Raw genomic sequence first — 16,598 nt, 5'->3', positions numbered from 1 at the left:
GTAATGGATAAAAAAAATGCTTGATCAAGGGTCCGGCCCGGGCCCTACCCGGCCCGAGGATAGTGGCGGAAATAAGGTTGTGTCGGGCTCGGGTCGGACTCGGGCTTGGGCCGAGAATCTAAACTCTAGTTTGCGGTACATACAGTAAATGCAGATGTTCCTACCGATATAAAACGTTGCCATGAAACAGAATCCAGGCAGCAGTTATATTTCCCCTAGGCTCTCGGTCTGGCGAGTTCACACAGCATTCCAGGATGGGAGAAAAACGTGCTCTGGTTTATTGGCATTTCTTTAAACCAATCACAATTCTCATGGGCGGTGCTAAGCGCCAGGCGGAGCCACGGTGCCGCTGCAAAATAGCCTCGGGAAGGAACTTGTTTTGGTGGAACATGTGTACGTTCAAAAGTTGTTTTAGTCGTGCAACAGAAAACTCAGATTGGCCAGATAGTCTAGCTAGCTGTATGGATTTACCCTGCAGAGATCTGAGGAGCAGTTAACCATAGTCTTCATAAATCCACCGGAGTTTAAAATTCCATCACAAAGAAAGCGGAAAGGTAATGGACATCTGGCCAAAAATAGGGACATCCGGCAGAATTTCCAGCAGCAACGGAGCAATCCCGGAAGTGGAACGTCATGGATATAGACTATATTTCCCCTTAAAACACAATTAGCAAAGCAAATTAATTGTATATAAACATAATTTTTATAAGACAGAAATAGATTAAAACACTAAGGAAGAAGTAACAAGGTAACTTGTTCCTTTACCTGCATAACAGAATATGGACAGTTGTATAAGTACAATGTTCTGTGTTTTTTTTAGAACTGATCTAATATTAAAACGTAACCAGAAGTCACAAATTAAACGTATTGTAATCATTTGTCCTGTATGTCAAGCAACATGATATGAAGCTTTGATAAATAAAATGAATAATACCTGTGCATACTAATGCCCTCACAAGTTGTCAAAGAAATTACCCACAAACCCATATTCCACAGGGTTGTTCTTGAGTTCCACAGCTGTTATGTTTTGGGTCAATGGCTTCCTCACTCCACACTACAACACTTATTTATTAATGCGGTCAGAGCCTGGGAGTCAGACTTCATCCGAAAAGGAAACCACAAGGCACTCGTTCACCTTCAAAGGATTCATAAAGCAAGTAATTTCTCTACTAAAATTATATTACACAAACTCATGAAGCACACCTCTAAACATTTTAATGCAAATGACAGTAAGCAGAGATTATACTCTTATCTAAAAATGCTTTTACATTAATGAGCTTGTCAAGGAAGGGTAGGAAGCAGGAAAGGGATGAAAAGAAAGAAGAAAATGGGGCTGGGATCTTAAAATTGACCTGAATTATGTGCAATATTGCCACACAGGGGGGAATTAAAGCATGCCTCTGTGCATGTGCAGCTTCCCCTCAGTACCATCTTTAAAGACCTGCCAATCTTATTCAGCTGAAATTCACTTTTAACTGGCATCTGCTACAAAGTCATTGAGTTGAGACTACATGCTAAAATTCCCTCAGAAATATGGGAACTTAAACGTGAAAGTACAAGATGAATCCTTTTAGCACGACCAGTAAACTGTGTAGGAAGAGAGATGGATTTACACCATATCTTTAAATAATGTCTTTCAAAAAACATTATGTAAATTTGAGAGGGAGGATAGTAAGAATACTGTGAAAGCACACTTTTGTACTGAAGCATTATGCACAACGTTAAAAGCCTCCCTGAGAGCTATGTCTCTGTGGTCCTCCTCCACTTCAATGAAATCAAACTTTTCCTACACTCTCATGAAAGTTCTACAACTACACAAAATCTATATTTTCTATTGCTGAATACACATACTTCACATATGATCACCCTTACCATCCATAAACACAAGATTGGATTATTTATTATTTATTATATATTATAATTAGGGCTGTCAAACGATTACATTTTCTGAATCGCGATTAATCATTGAATTTCTATAGCTAATCGCGATTAATCGCATGTTTTATCACATGATTAAAATTCTATTATTTTGCATTTCAGAACTGTTTTTAAGTACATATTAATAATGGAAAGCAATTCTTACCAGTGTATCTTGATTGGGAATCAAATGAATGCAAAGAAAATGACTTTATGAACTTGATTTTAAGATTTGTATTTGTTTATTATATATTTAATCTAGTCACACATTTGAATCTAGAGTCAATATTAGGGTTGGGTATTGTTTGGATACCGGTGCTAAAGCGATACTTTTAAAATGGTACCGGTGCCTTAACGGTGCCTGAACCCATACTTTTTAAGAAAGTTAAAAAAAGAAGGGTACTAAACAGTTGGCGACATTAAAGAATGGCTTGTTTATTGCTAAGGCCATATCGTCAAAATTAAATGATTTAATAATAATGTAACTAGCGTCATGTGCAGCGATGTTTCTGTTGCCTGTAACGTCTGTTTCAAGGCATCAGAGAGAAGTGCAGGCATATCAGTGGCACCAGAATGAGGCACCGAAATCCGCGTTGCTATTCCTGCAGCGGTAGGATGTGTTACGAGGAAGTACAGCAAAATAGTAGCCTGTTAGGCACGACGCAAAGCCGAGTGAAGTGAAAATAAATTAATAAATGGCGGCATGCGATTAATATGATTAAAAAAAATTAACGCATTATGCTCGGCCCTTAATCGCATCGCGATTAACACGTTAATGCTGACAGCCCTAATTATTATTTATCATTAGGACAATGCACAATAATCAACATTTCTGTAAATGTGCAAGTGTTAGCCATCCGTCTAATTTTCTAGTTACCTAGCATGCATGTCCTCATGGTAAGAGGAAACCGGAGCACCTGGAGGAAACCCACGCAAACACAAGGAGAATATGCAAACTCCACACAGAAAGGCCATGCCCGGACTTGCTGTGTAGTGCTAACCACTGACCGTGGATTTCCACAGGATGTGGAACGTCTGCGGACCGGCTCCACTGCGGAACGGCTGCGTGCTCCGTCGTCCGTCAATACCCACCAGGTCCGGATTTGTTGCGTAACGGCTGCGGCCAGCCGACTACAACATCTCGCGAATTCATGTATGTTCGCGCGATATAACAGGATGTAGTTTCTATAAACAGAACCACAAAACCAACAACAGTTTGTTTCAATCCAGAGGAGTAGAGGGGAAACAACGCTGTGCTGTGTTTTCAAGGTGTAGTGCAGGGAAATATGACCTGCCGTGAGCACGGTGTATTTTATTTTGAAAAGTAACCGGGTGTTTTATTTTGTTTCTGTGCTCGACTTCATGTCCCGCACAATCTGAATTGTGCTGAATTGCTGCGGAGCTCTCCGTTGTCCGTCAAAAATAGAAGCTCTGCGTATCTGCTCCGGAGGGCTGCGGACTGACGGAACTGGGACGGAGTAGGGACGCAGACGTTCTGCAGTCAGTGGAAATACACACATTGACATTAATGGAAATCTAATGATTCCGTCGATGTTCCGGAGACGTTCCGCAGACGTTCCGCATCCAGTGGAAATTGCCGGTAAGCCACCGTGCCGCTAACATTATTTGCAATGTTGTAACAGATCGATACAGCTAAGTAGTTGGCAGGAGTACAGCATATAAAATAGTAAATGTTCATGTATGACTTTTCAGACAGCATTCACACCTTACAATCTTTAACATGTGGAAATTCTTAACAGACCTACAATATAAAATATGCTGTGGAAAATGAATACAAAATGGAAAACCATATTTTGCAAGTAAAGACCTTTAGAGCTACAGAATCATTTTCAAATATTTAAAAATGAGTTTTACTTCTGATCCAGAAGATACTAGAGTGTGTAACATTGTTCAAGTGGTCCACACCTCAGCTTTGCACATCATTTATCAGTAACAACAGTGTTCTGCTGTTCTACAAAGACTTTTCCACCATACTGGTCATCTGACAGTCAAAAGAAATTGTGCCTTTTCCACATTACAACCTTCCTCTTGGCAGTGCAGCTACAGTTAACTGAAAAAGGGGAGGCCTGAGGGTGTTGGTCTCTGTGCTGGCTACTCATACCTTCTGTGTCCTGGCCCCAGCTGTGGGTTAGCAAAGAGAGGATTGCCATTCCTGTCCCCAGCCATCTGACGAGCCACCACCCCCGTCTCATCTTCTGTCAAGCCTTATTGCCTGCCCACCTGGACAAAAAAAAGGGAAAGAGGATTTTTCATTAATGTCTCAGCGAGCCCTCATGCACGCACAGCTGTGACCAACACACACACACACACACACACACACACACACACACACCTACATACAGCATTATCATTAGGTCAATATTTTCAAAGAACACATTCATCTCGCAATCAAATTTTTGCTTACAGTAAATAACATCATCCATCCTGGATTATTTGAATCAATCAGATTGTATGCAGTTACTTACTCCAAAAAGGAACAGGAGTAAGAAAAACTAGATTTTCTAAAATGCAGCAATACTAATGTATCATACATGCAGATTTAGATAGAATCACAGACATTATTTAATCTACATTGACTCATGGACTTTTACCTGACTTTTCCTTTGAGGATTCAGAGCACCCATTTTCCCCTTCCCTAACAGACAATGCATGAGAGTTTGGTGTGCCACCAATAAGAGCATGATCACCCCTTTCCCAAACAATGTGTCTTTTTACCCACTTCAGCTAACACAGGCATCTACTGGCAAGCGTGACTGGATCATGCATAAGGGCCAAAACAAAAGCACTGTGCTTAATTATGGTGTAATGTGACTAAATACAAACACGTTTTGATATAATCAGAATAATGGATTATGCTTGAGAAGCTTCTCTTAAAGTTTTGATACTTTCTTCTCCAGCCTGAATTACTTTTGATGACATCCATTTCAACTGTAATCAAGCTGAGCCCAGCCTCCATTGTCAAACTACACCACTACAAACTTTTTTAAGCACCTAAGTCCTACGTCTACAGGGGCCATATATTTTACACACGCAAGAAGAAATACAAAGAAATCACAAGCTGCCACCACCAAAGAATCAGTCAGAGCAAAGTGCAGCACAGACATTGTGCGTTATGATGGCGCATGAATCAAAACACTTTATTTACAGTAAATACTCCTATTCAGGCTCTAGTGGAAATCACAGGCAAAGCAGTGCGTGGCGATTGTATGGTGAGCCTTGTCGTGCATCGTACACACACATCCACAGCACACAGCATCCACTCTGAGCCAGAGAAAAGCAAGGTGTCAGTTGGATGAATAGAGAGGGTTTTTAGCTTCTGTCTGTCTGAACTATTTGATATCACACCTTTCTCACAAGGCTTATTCTCAGAGCAGGCGATAAGCTGTGAAATCAGCTTTCATAGCATATGCTTAAGGGACGGGAGGGGACTCACAAGCATCACCACTGTAATATCAAAGCATGTTTGACTAAATCAAAATATCTGGACTCATACCATCAGCACTTCTTGATTTGTCAGAGTGAATTTCCTCTCTTTTTCACTAACTTTCTCTTTCACACACATTGTACATCTATTTACTTGTTTTCTTAGAAATCTATGCAGAAATACACCCAAACAGATTATATGCCACTGAACCCAAATGCACCTAAATAACAGACATCTTGCATGAACAGTCTGTGGACAGCAGAAGACAGCTGTGCTCCCTTCTCTAACAGTGCAACAGAGCGATTTCACACTGGTTTCTATTCTCTCACTGTCTCCTCATCTCTCCGGCTCCCGGTGGTGTTCCCTTTTGAAGCAGATCTTGATTTCCCACATTCGTACATCTATCTTTCTTAAAAGGGCCAAGTAAGATTGCTTTGATCCCCTTCACAAAATAACTCAGACCTGTACAGCCAGCCACCCTGAAGAGGGAAGTCATTTCTTTCCACAGCTTCCCCCAAATCTCCTCTTGGTTGACATGGGAACACAGTGTCTCATTTACATAGGCTAACAACGATGTTCCTTCAAACTTAATGGACAGGGAATCTCAAGAGATTTCTGAAAGAAAAATGGCTTATAGTCCATGTCCAACACATTCCTCTCATAGCAGCCCATGAGTCACATCATGAAGCTTTCATGAAGCTCTGTGCAGTTCAATTCCACTCTGCTCTACCTTAAAGATGCTTTTTGGGGTTTTGACCATCTTTTTGTGTGTTATATACTTTTTTGTAATAGATGTTTAAAATGTAATAGATGTTTAAAGTACAAAAAACACAATTATTCCAAATAGAGCGTTCTATCCTACATAAAGCACATTTGCTCAACTGCCTAGCGGCTTGCCACATTCCTCTGCCAAATTTCTCAATCAATGACGTAAACAGTTGAGAATGCCCACCCAGCAGCACACCCTCCCTCAAAGGAAGAGAATAAAGGAGGTGCAGGAGGGCGGCTTGAAGTTAACAAATATGTGCAGTGGAGGCATTGTGTGCTTTGGTACGGAATAGATAGTTTGCTATCACATATACTAAAATTGGAACATACAGAGAAGTGTAACATCATTGTTTGGATTTCCAAAAGAAGAAGACTAAGTGGCTAAAAAGTATTTATGGCACTATTCCGGATCAATATAACCCCACAATTGTTTGTGTTTTCTGGCATTTTACCGAGGATATCTTTGTGAACTGGGCACAGTCAAGAACGGGTTTTGCAAGCGTTTATCACTGAAAGACGGGACAGTTCCTACATTGTTTGGCCAACCAGGAGCTTCCTCCGGATCACAACCTGTAAGTATGCTTTGTTTGTTGTGTATTTGTTATGTTTAAAACAAAGAACGTAGATACTGTAACATTACTGTCGAGTGTTGATGGTTGTGGCTAAGCTGCTTTGATTCAGTGCTCAGCTGTAACCTTAGGCCTCGGATAAGTTGCTAACGTTAGCTTGTGCTTTTGTGGTTACATTGGGTTGCTTATCAGCTGTTGGAACGGTTTTATCTAACATTCTGTAACATTAGAAATGACAATTCTTTTGTTGGCAACATCATAGGTGAAGGTGGATTAATTCATGTGCTCGGTCTGAACTCCGGTTATGGTAAGGGGCGTGACATTGCCGACACACACTCTAAGTGGTTCGCCAATCACACAATCACAACAGAGTGGGCCAGCTGACCAATCAGAGCAGACTGGGCTTTTCGGGAAGGGGGGCCAAGAGCTCAAACAGTGTTTGAAACCGAGAGGCTGCAGCAATGGGCAGTATGAAAAATAAGTGTTTTTTGACATCAAAGCATGTACACCTATTCTAGTAGACCCCGACCCAAGGGGACAAATATGATGCTGAAAAATACTATAATAGGGGCTCTTTAATGCATATCATATTACCACAATCTGACCACAACTCCCTCCAAGTGGTTATGCCAAATAAAAATGCTTGCCTAATGCCTATAGGTTTATACAGTATATATTCCATCATATCTCTTTGGTGAAGGGGGGAAAGTGACTAAACTTATGATGCAGGGGGCGGACAACAAAGAGCAGACAGTGTTAAAGGTAGGGTGGGGAGAGGTGAATGAAGCAATTCCAGTTATGGATTAAATAGACAGTCAAGATGCAGTTCTTTATCCCCTAAGTGCAGGGATTTTGCGCTCCCTGGAAGAAGAAAAAAACAGCTTGTCTCTCTCTTCTTCTGTCTCTGTTCCTTCGATCGCCTCTCATCCGGCATCGAGTTATTTTTCCACCACCACCTTCCTGTTCATGTGCTTTGGTGTAGACAGATTGTCCAAGATGTCTCGATAACAGAAACAGCAACATTTTAACTCTTAAAGGTCAAACATGTCCCCAACTGCAGGGAACATATATAATTATTAATAATGTATTGCTCCTGGCAAGTAGAACTAAGTAAAGTTATTTAAATGAATGGCACATTCACAATTAACACCACACAGACACACTGTAACATCATTGAAAGTTTGGCCATGAGTTTGGTGAAAAGTGACAAAAAGGTTAGAAATTGCTAATTTGTAGTTGTCATTTACTGATTGCAGAAGCATTTTTCACAATTATATCAATATACCATCCAGAAGTGAATTTGTTTTCTTCTTGTCTTTTTCATGTTTTGGTTATAATTCAGTGTTTGGAGCAGTTACGAAAGAAGTTACAATACATAAGATGGCAAGTAAGTAGACTAATAAAAAAAAAAAAAAGAGTTGTTAGTTCAGGTGTTGTTTAGGTGCTCCACCATGTGCGTCATCGCACTGGAGGATGCCATCTAAACAGCAGAATACTGTGACTAGCAGGGTTTCATCCTCATGCCTAGTCTTTTACTGGCTTTGAGTCACAATGCTGAATGAAGAAAATGAGAACTAATTATGTTTATGCTTTTAAAACTTTGAATTTCCTTTTTGTTGGTTTCTAATTTTATGTTATTTTTCTATTTACAGACCTGTTAGTTAATTTGAATCCATATTGACAAAATAATATAGTCAGTTTGCACTGAAAAAGAAAAAACAAGAACTTGCACCCAGTGTAGAGACATTTTCTAAGAGAAATACTAATGGGCAAAAAAGTCCACAGCTTGGACAGCTAATAAGCAGCACAATGTTCCTTTCACGTGAAGACTGTATGAAACCTAGTAGCGCTGCTTTGTCCCCATGAATTATTTTGTCTGTTTCATGTCAAAATAAGTCCATTCAGTTCTACAGAATGCGGAACGGAGATGGTAACCACACCTCACTGTTGTTTTGCGGCTGTTAAGTGGAGGTGTGGATGCTGCTTCTCTTTGATAGCTGCCAGTGGAGGATTTTTGAGTTGGACACATTGTCTCTTCAATATGAAACAGCACATTTAACCACTGTAGCAGAACAAAATGGACTAGAGGCAGAAAAGCCAAAATTCACTGACATAAACTAATGTACCACTCCAACTATCCCTTTTCTTGACTGTTACATAACTACAGTCTAAATACTAGTGCTGGCATATATGGTTGGAATCATCACCACTGTATTTACAAAGATATTTATTAAAACATAAACATCATGATTGGCCCGTGTTGCTAGTCATACACCCCCCCCCCCCCCTTACTCTTTTTTTCATGTCTATATATATTTTTTTTTTTTCAATGTCTATAATGTCCAATATAATGTTCAAATTATAAATTGAACATCTTTGGTTGCAAGACTGTTGGTCGGACTAAACAAGAAATTTAAACACGTCACCTTGGACTCTGTACAACTCTGGAAAAGTGTGTTGAGCATTTGTCACTATTTTCTGACATTTAAAAAAAATAAAAAATAAAATAATAAAAATAACTGTCATTTGCAGCCCTAAAAAACAATAGCGTGAAACGTGCCAGTGTGTTGCCTCTGCTTTAATCTTGACCATGCTTTGACTTTGTTATTCGTCCACCAGGACAGGTGTGTAAAGCCAATGTGCAGACGATACACTCAGTTTTTCAGGTGCACCTAGTTAAAACGATTGCAGTCTAATAAAGCAGTCCTGCAATAAATCATACCTCCATGTAGGTTATGATTTTTAGAGAGGTGTGGATGCAAATTCCTGGCAATTTTGGAGGCTATAGTTTGTGAGGCTGTTGGAACTGTATTGCACTATACAGAGATGTGTTTTTGTTATTTAGACTATCGTCATTGATATAAATAGGGTGAAGAAAATAATGAAAAAACACTTGTCTATTCATACACCCAACAAATGGATTTAAAAATTGCATGTTAAAAAAAAACATTACAGACACAAGCTTAAATGCAATCGTTGCTGTAGCTACACAGTTTTTGTTTGCTTTGTTTTCCAAATTCATATTCTATACTTTAAAAACAACAAGTCTCACAGTGTTCTTCTAAATATGTATTAAATTAAGCTTCATAGTTACGGTACAAAAAGCTTATCCAGGTTGTGAAAAACAGTTGGAGACACTGAATTCCTTGGAATCCCCAACTGAGCTCAATATTCAGCAATAAAGTGCCTCATATGCTAACTAGAGAAAACACCCATTTCTCAAAAGTTGTGACATCCTCATCAATCTCATATCAGCCTCCTCCCCTTAGCGCAGGTAATGAAAACTACTGACTCATCAGTGTAACAAAAGCACCAGATTGCATTTTTGGTGGCTCCTCCCCATCCCTATTTACTGTACTGTGCAGAGCCATGTCATCCCATTGATCAAGTGACCAAATGGGAGATGCCAGCAGCACATGGGCTCATAAATTAGTTATCAGTGGACGCTATTTTACCCATAATGCCAGAGTGTTCAAATGAACTGCAACACAAGGAGTATTTGTTTAATAACCATGTTTACAACCTTATAACATCCTAATTACGATCATTATAGCACCAGCCTGTCCTGTAATATTCATATTTAAAACACCCCAAGGCAACAAAACATAAGTTAAAACAAACAATGCACTGTGCTTTATATAGCCAATACAGATCAATTAAAAAGTCCTTTGATAGACTGATACAAAACAAGCAGACACAAAAATATTGGATTGGAACAATAGAATAATGATACATGAATAGGGGAAAGGGGCTGGCACAGAGGCTCAGCACTCTTTCCACACAGTAAAAGACAAAGTGTAGTTTACGTGTTCTACTATTTGCCAAAGACCTGCAGCTCAGGTAAAGTGGAAACCAAACTTACGATTTTATGTGCGTGTAATGGTTCTGGTTCATGCATCTGCAGCCACACATCTGCACGGTTGTTCAGACTCTCACCTGTCCAGACATGTTTTGCATAATTCCAGATATCCTGGAAAGAATTCCTTTCTACTACAGATGGTGTTTTACTTTCTGTAAAATATGCTTATTATATGTTGTGTTGTAATACATGATGTGACTTTTCTGATCAACGCGTGGGTATGATCTATAACATATCACCTAAGAAAGTAGGACTGATGAAGTAGACGGCATACTGTAACAAATTACCTCAAAGAATAAACTGATGATATGAATGCAGTTAATGCATAGTCATTTTGTAGTCATAGATGTAAATATCAATATGAATACATTTTAAAAAGTTGTTAAATCATAACAAACCACCTCCAGGTTGTCAACCAAGTGTTTTTGTGCAGTTTAATAATGCAGCATTATATAGTTACTGGCCACTGAAGTTGTTATCACTCTTTGTCATTTCGTCACAAATTCCTAATAAATGTAAGACGTTGCACTATTCTCCAAAATATACTACTTTATTCCCAAGAATGTTTGGCAATCGTGCCTTTCTGTGGGTGTTATCTAAGGTTATTTCCTTTTTTTAATACTGCATATACAATCCATCAATTAGTCATGTGAATTACATATCAATGTTAATAGTAACTATTCTTAATATTCGATTACATATTAAACATTACAATCATATTTTCAAAACAATCTGATTGCTTTCAATTATTAATTGTTCAATCTATTTTATAGATCAATCATCAAAAGTTAAAAAAGTTAAATCTATGCCAGAAAATAGTTGTGCTTGCATTCGAGTTTCCCCAGAGTCCAATGTGATGCCTTCAAAGTTCAAGTTTTGTATTGGCCGAGCAACAGTCCAACAACCAAAGATACTTAGTTCAATGATATAAAACATAGCAAAGCAGGAAATCCTCTTAGTGGAGACGCTGGAACCCATGGCTTAAAATAGTTGCAATTATCTTTCTGATGAACGTCTAACCAATCAACAAATTGTTTCAACTCTACAAAATTTCATATAATTACAAACACACAAAATTGCATAGTGTAGTTTTAACCCAGTATATATGATCAATACTTAAATGGTAAATGGCTACATTTGTATGGAGCTTTACAATTTGCCTCTCATTCCTTCATTTACACACACACACACACACACACACACACACACACACACACACACACACACACACACACACACACACACACACACACACACACACACACAGAGCTAGCTTGACCATTTGGAGCAATTTTGGGTTCAGTGTCTTTACCAAGGCAACCACAGCTCAGTTTAGAGCATCTTAACACAGTGTTGTGCTACTAAATCGGAAATAGGGAGCTATAGTCTTATAAAATAGAGCCACATAGTGCATTAGTCATCACAGTAAATGACCAACAATTCTCAATAGGCAACGTCACAGGTGTGTAATGTCTTACCTAGGCCTGTAAGTTGATCTTAACTTGGCATCACTAAGCAAAATCAAGCATGTAATATACCTGTCACAGTAACGTAACACCAGCTGCTCAACTCTACTGTGTAACTCCAAACTAGGGAACGTAAACAAATCCAATGCCTCAGCAAGGTCTTACACAGACACACATGTGCATGCATGTGCACCAAATTCCACAAAAAGCAAACAAAGTGAGTAATAAATAAAGCAAATGTTTAATCGGTTTGGTTATGTCTACTAGACCAGTGCAGATCTATTCATTACCTACTGTGAGATGTAATTAGTGGAAGCAAGGGAACCCTGGTGCTCTAATGACGGGACTGATTAGTCCTGGCTGACAGACTAGCCTGCACATGGCTCACACCCAGCTATGGCTATAGAGATAGCATTTAAATACTAAACAGAAAGCAGGACCAACATCCAAGCAAGCTGCTGGTGCTAAAGCCTTATCTCACTCCAGTTCCTAGAGACAATTCATTCACTGATTAATGTAAGATATTTGATTACATTTACTATGAGAATGAAATGCTTAAACCGGACTTGGCATCAATAAAGTGCACACATCATGCTTATGTTTACCAATCTAGCATGTTTGAATGAAAGGAAACTAAAGGGATGACAAATATAAAAGATCCAGTTGCCTTTGAAAGGAGCACTCTCTTGCTGTCGTTTAGGAAAAACCTTTTTAATTTGCTCTTATAGTCACAGTGAAATGAAAAATGGCTTTTACACCTCATTTAGTTTAATACTCCATGCCATTATACACACCTATGCAAAAGTAAATGCCACAAAATATACATTGTTAGATTTTTATTTACTTCCTACAAAACTAATATTAAATGGCTTATTTTATGGATTATCTTATTTATCAAAGTAGGCCCAAATAACTTCAATCAATAAAAAAATGTTTTGTTGCAAAATTAACTTTGGCTAAGCCATTGAATTATCTCCCTTAGATATATGAGACTGGTTTAAGTTTGAGTGATCACTCTGCATTATTATAGCCTTCCCTGATCTTTCATTATAGTATAGTATGGCAAATCAGGGAAGTAAGACATTCCCAAAATGCTGAGTTCAGACAATTTGAGTTTTAACTTTAAATTGCTTCATGAGGCCGTGAAGGAACACAACCAACGGAACTCGAGCTAGGTGATATATCAATACAATAAAATGTTATATAGGGCTGCACAATTATGGCTGTCATTACAAGAATTATTGATCCATCTTTACATGAAATCAGATGAAAAAATAATAAATCCACAGCTGCATGCAGATCAAAGAAGTGTTATATGCAACTGCAATCTGTTTAGAAAGCAAAGACCAGATAATCAGTGTGATCAAAACAAACCTATGACCCATGAATCAAGAGCCCTTGATTCAATATACCAAAGAAGAGCTTTAAATGAAAAGTGTAAGTACAACAGACAATCACGCTTTAGTAATTGTGTAAGCCACAACTGCGTGTAAACAACCTGTGCAGCCCTATCTTACCCTGATACAATTGCACAAATGTTTTATCCTAGTTTTAAAGGCTGCATTTGTACATAATTACTGTATATTCTCGAAGCACCAAAAGTGATCAGTATTCACATGATCAATGTCAGTAGTATTTGTAATCGGGGTTCTAGTAATGGTTTGTAATAAACCCCATTGCATTGTTACAAAATTTAATTTACTTGTTTGTCTTCAATCACCAACACTGCAGGTGCTTCCCTCTATATGATGATGTAACTATTATGACGAGTGATTCCTAACTGAGTGCTCATTGTATGCTGTGGTTGTGGGAAAGAGTACCTCTCAGTATTCTCAATGTGCACTTGACACAAAAATGAAAAGCTATTATGCAGTTGATGTTCATTCGGTTGTCCTAATTATGCAACGTCTTTTTTTCATCCCACCTCTGTTACGACATGCATTTTATCATACTCCCTTTAGGAACGCGTGCTGAGCTGACTGGTGCTGATTCTAAACACAGACATGAAAAGGTTGGGGTTTAGGGGTAGCCTGGGTATTTCGGCTGGAAACACTGACCCTAATGGGAAAATGTATAAACACCATTATGTGTTTTGGAGTGCTGCAAGCAGCAAATGAAAGATTTAATGTGGGCCTCAAGTGCTCTCTTGATTATTGTGATGGGCTCGGATGGTTTAAACATGATAAACCCTGTGCACCTGTTTATGCAATGTACTTTCACAGACAGAAATATGCCTGTTCTAAGTAGAATAACTAAGAGAAACTGAGCAGTGTCTGTTATGATTGTTGAATGTCTGCAGGGATAATGAGTGTGTATTTTAGATCAATGGCAATGATGACTTAATTAATAAATAAGTAAACGTGTAATGTTAATGAACAGTATCCAAGCATATATCTAGTTGAATATATCTAGTTGTGTACAATGGTTAGCCTCACAGAAAAATCATTTGGCTCACCAAATAGCCCCAAATATGTCCACGTCTCGTTGTGTAGACCTTTTTTTTTTATTTATTTTTTTTTAACAGTAGCACTATGGAGCTAAAAGAGTCTCAATAAAGATAAATGCACACACTACATTCACATATGCACACACAGGATTCATACATGCACACACATGATTCATAAATACACACACAGGATACACAAATGCGCACAAAATTCACAAATACACACACAAAATTTAAAAAGCACAGACGATTCACAAATGCATACAAAATTCAGAAATGCACACACAATTCATAAATGCACACAAAATGCAAACAACATTTACAAATGCACACAAGATTCAGAAATGCACAGGACAAGATTCAGAAATGTATTTCTGATGCACACACAAATATATCTTGATTTACAAACTGCTTGCGGTCTGTGAACTTCACTGCATTTGTGTGTGAATTTTGAGACTCCCCTGACTTGGCTTGACACACAAATGCCTTTTTTTAAACAGGGAATGTTCTGTAACCAATCAGATATCTCCCTTGTTTTAGCCAATCACAAGAACGCACCCCACGTGGGGGATTCAGCGTGATAGAGAAAGACTAGTCTGTCAAGGTGTACTTGATTGGTCGAACTTATAAGTCACGCCCACTGCCAACTCGGAACTTGCAGACGGAGCAACAACCAACAACGGGACATTTTTAACAATTTTCACCGTCTTATTCATCATTAAATTCACTTCTGACAACATTTTAGGCGAGAAATCAACTATGTAGAGGTCAAATATGGGCCGTTTTACGAAAATTGATGGCTAATTGCAAATTTTGTCCGACTGTGTGTCGGGAGTTCAGCGGCCGGTGCTGCCTGTGTTGCTGCCTCGCCGCCCGGCCTGCCTTCCTTCCTTCACAGACCCCGGCCTTCTGGGAGGTATATGGAGCTCCGTCACGGCTGGCAGCCCACGGTACTCCATACCCGCGCAAAGTCACCATTTTTTGGGTTAATGGACTACCAAACGCCGCTGCCCTGCCTCTTCCTGCTAAATGGCCGCTGTGTGTGAGTGAGAGCGCGGTCAGCGAGCTTGTTATGCCCGCAATCTCTTACCACAGGTTCCAGTTAATCTTATAATGGATATGTGTGTTGAGCGCCTCTTGTCTGCGAGTCCCATTGATAGAACCTGCGGCTGGATGGAGCTCTATCAATGAGAGCTAGCTAGCCTCCTCTTAGACCTCTGAAACGAAACCCCTAATGTTCACAAAAAAGCATTACATTGAAATCGGACACCATAGGTAGCTTTATAAGACATTGGGGTAGATGTTCTATAAGTGGCATAACGACATTCAAACTGTAAATATACGAATATTATGACGAAAGTGTAGCAACGATCTTTCCCATAGGATTAAATGGGATACATAGCTAGCCTAGCTAGCAGCTCTTCCTAAGGAGACCCCTAATGTTCACAAAAATGCATTAAATTGAAATCGGACACCATAGTTAGCTTTATAAGACCTTGGGGTAGATGTTCTATAAGTGGCATGACGAAATTCAAACTGTAAATATATGAAAATTATGCCAAAAGTGTAGCAACGATCTTTACCATAGGATTAAATGAGACACATAGCTAGCCTAGCTAGCAGCTCCTCCTAAGGAGACCCCTAATGTTCACAAAAATGCATTAAATTGAAATTGGACACTATAGTTAGCTTTATAAGACCTTGGGGTAGCTATTTTATAAATGACGTGACGAAATTCAAACTGTAAATATACGAAAGTTATGCCGGCAGCTGGCAGCTAGCCAGCTCCGGAGCTCCGCGGAGCCCCGAGCCTCGTTCGTCCAATAACCGAGAAACGGTGACTTTCACTGGGTATGGAGTTTGCCGCTTTCTCGTCAGGCTGTGTGGAGCTCCTAAAGTTGAGCAAAACATTATGTGAATAACTACGAGAATGGATGACTCCATCCACATTCATATAGCGCTGTGTGAATTTTGTGTGCATTTATGAATTTTGTGTGCATTTCTGAATTTTGTGCGCATTTGTGTATCCTGTGTGTGTATTTATGAATCATGTGTGTGCATGTATGAATCCTGTGTGTGTATTTATGAATCCTGTGTTTGCATATGTGAATGTAGTGTGTGCATTTAT

At 39.1% G+C, this 16,598-nt stretch overlaps 1 protein-coding gene across 15 annotated transcripts in view; it reads right to left on the bottom strand.

Moving 5' to 3' along the window:
• LOC116055092 (protocadherin-15-like) overlaps positions 1-16,598 on the bottom strand; it is a 245,948-nt gene that overhangs the window by 165,691 nt on the left and 63,659 nt on the right. For all 15 annotated transcript variants that reach the window (XM_035991961.1, XM_035991960.1, XM_035991958.1 and 12 more), the window contains one exon: positions 4,040-4,158. In XM_035991961.1, the coding sequence (XP_035847854.1) occupies positions 4,040-4,130 (91 nt within the window). In that variant the 5' untranslated portion in view covers positions 4,131-4,158. The remainder of the gene's footprint in view (positions 1-4,039; positions 4,159-16,598) is intronic.

The sequence above is a fragment of the Sander lucioperca genome, chromosome 15, assembly GCF_008315115.2.
Source record: "Sander lucioperca isolate FBNREF2018 chromosome 15, SLUC_FBN_1.2, whole genome shotgun sequence".
Taxonomy (NCBI): domain Eukaryota; kingdom Metazoa; phylum Chordata; class Actinopteri; order Perciformes; family Percidae; genus Sander; species Sander lucioperca.
Note: the sequence above shows the minus strand (reverse complement) of the source record. Positions and strands in the feature narration are given on the sequence as shown.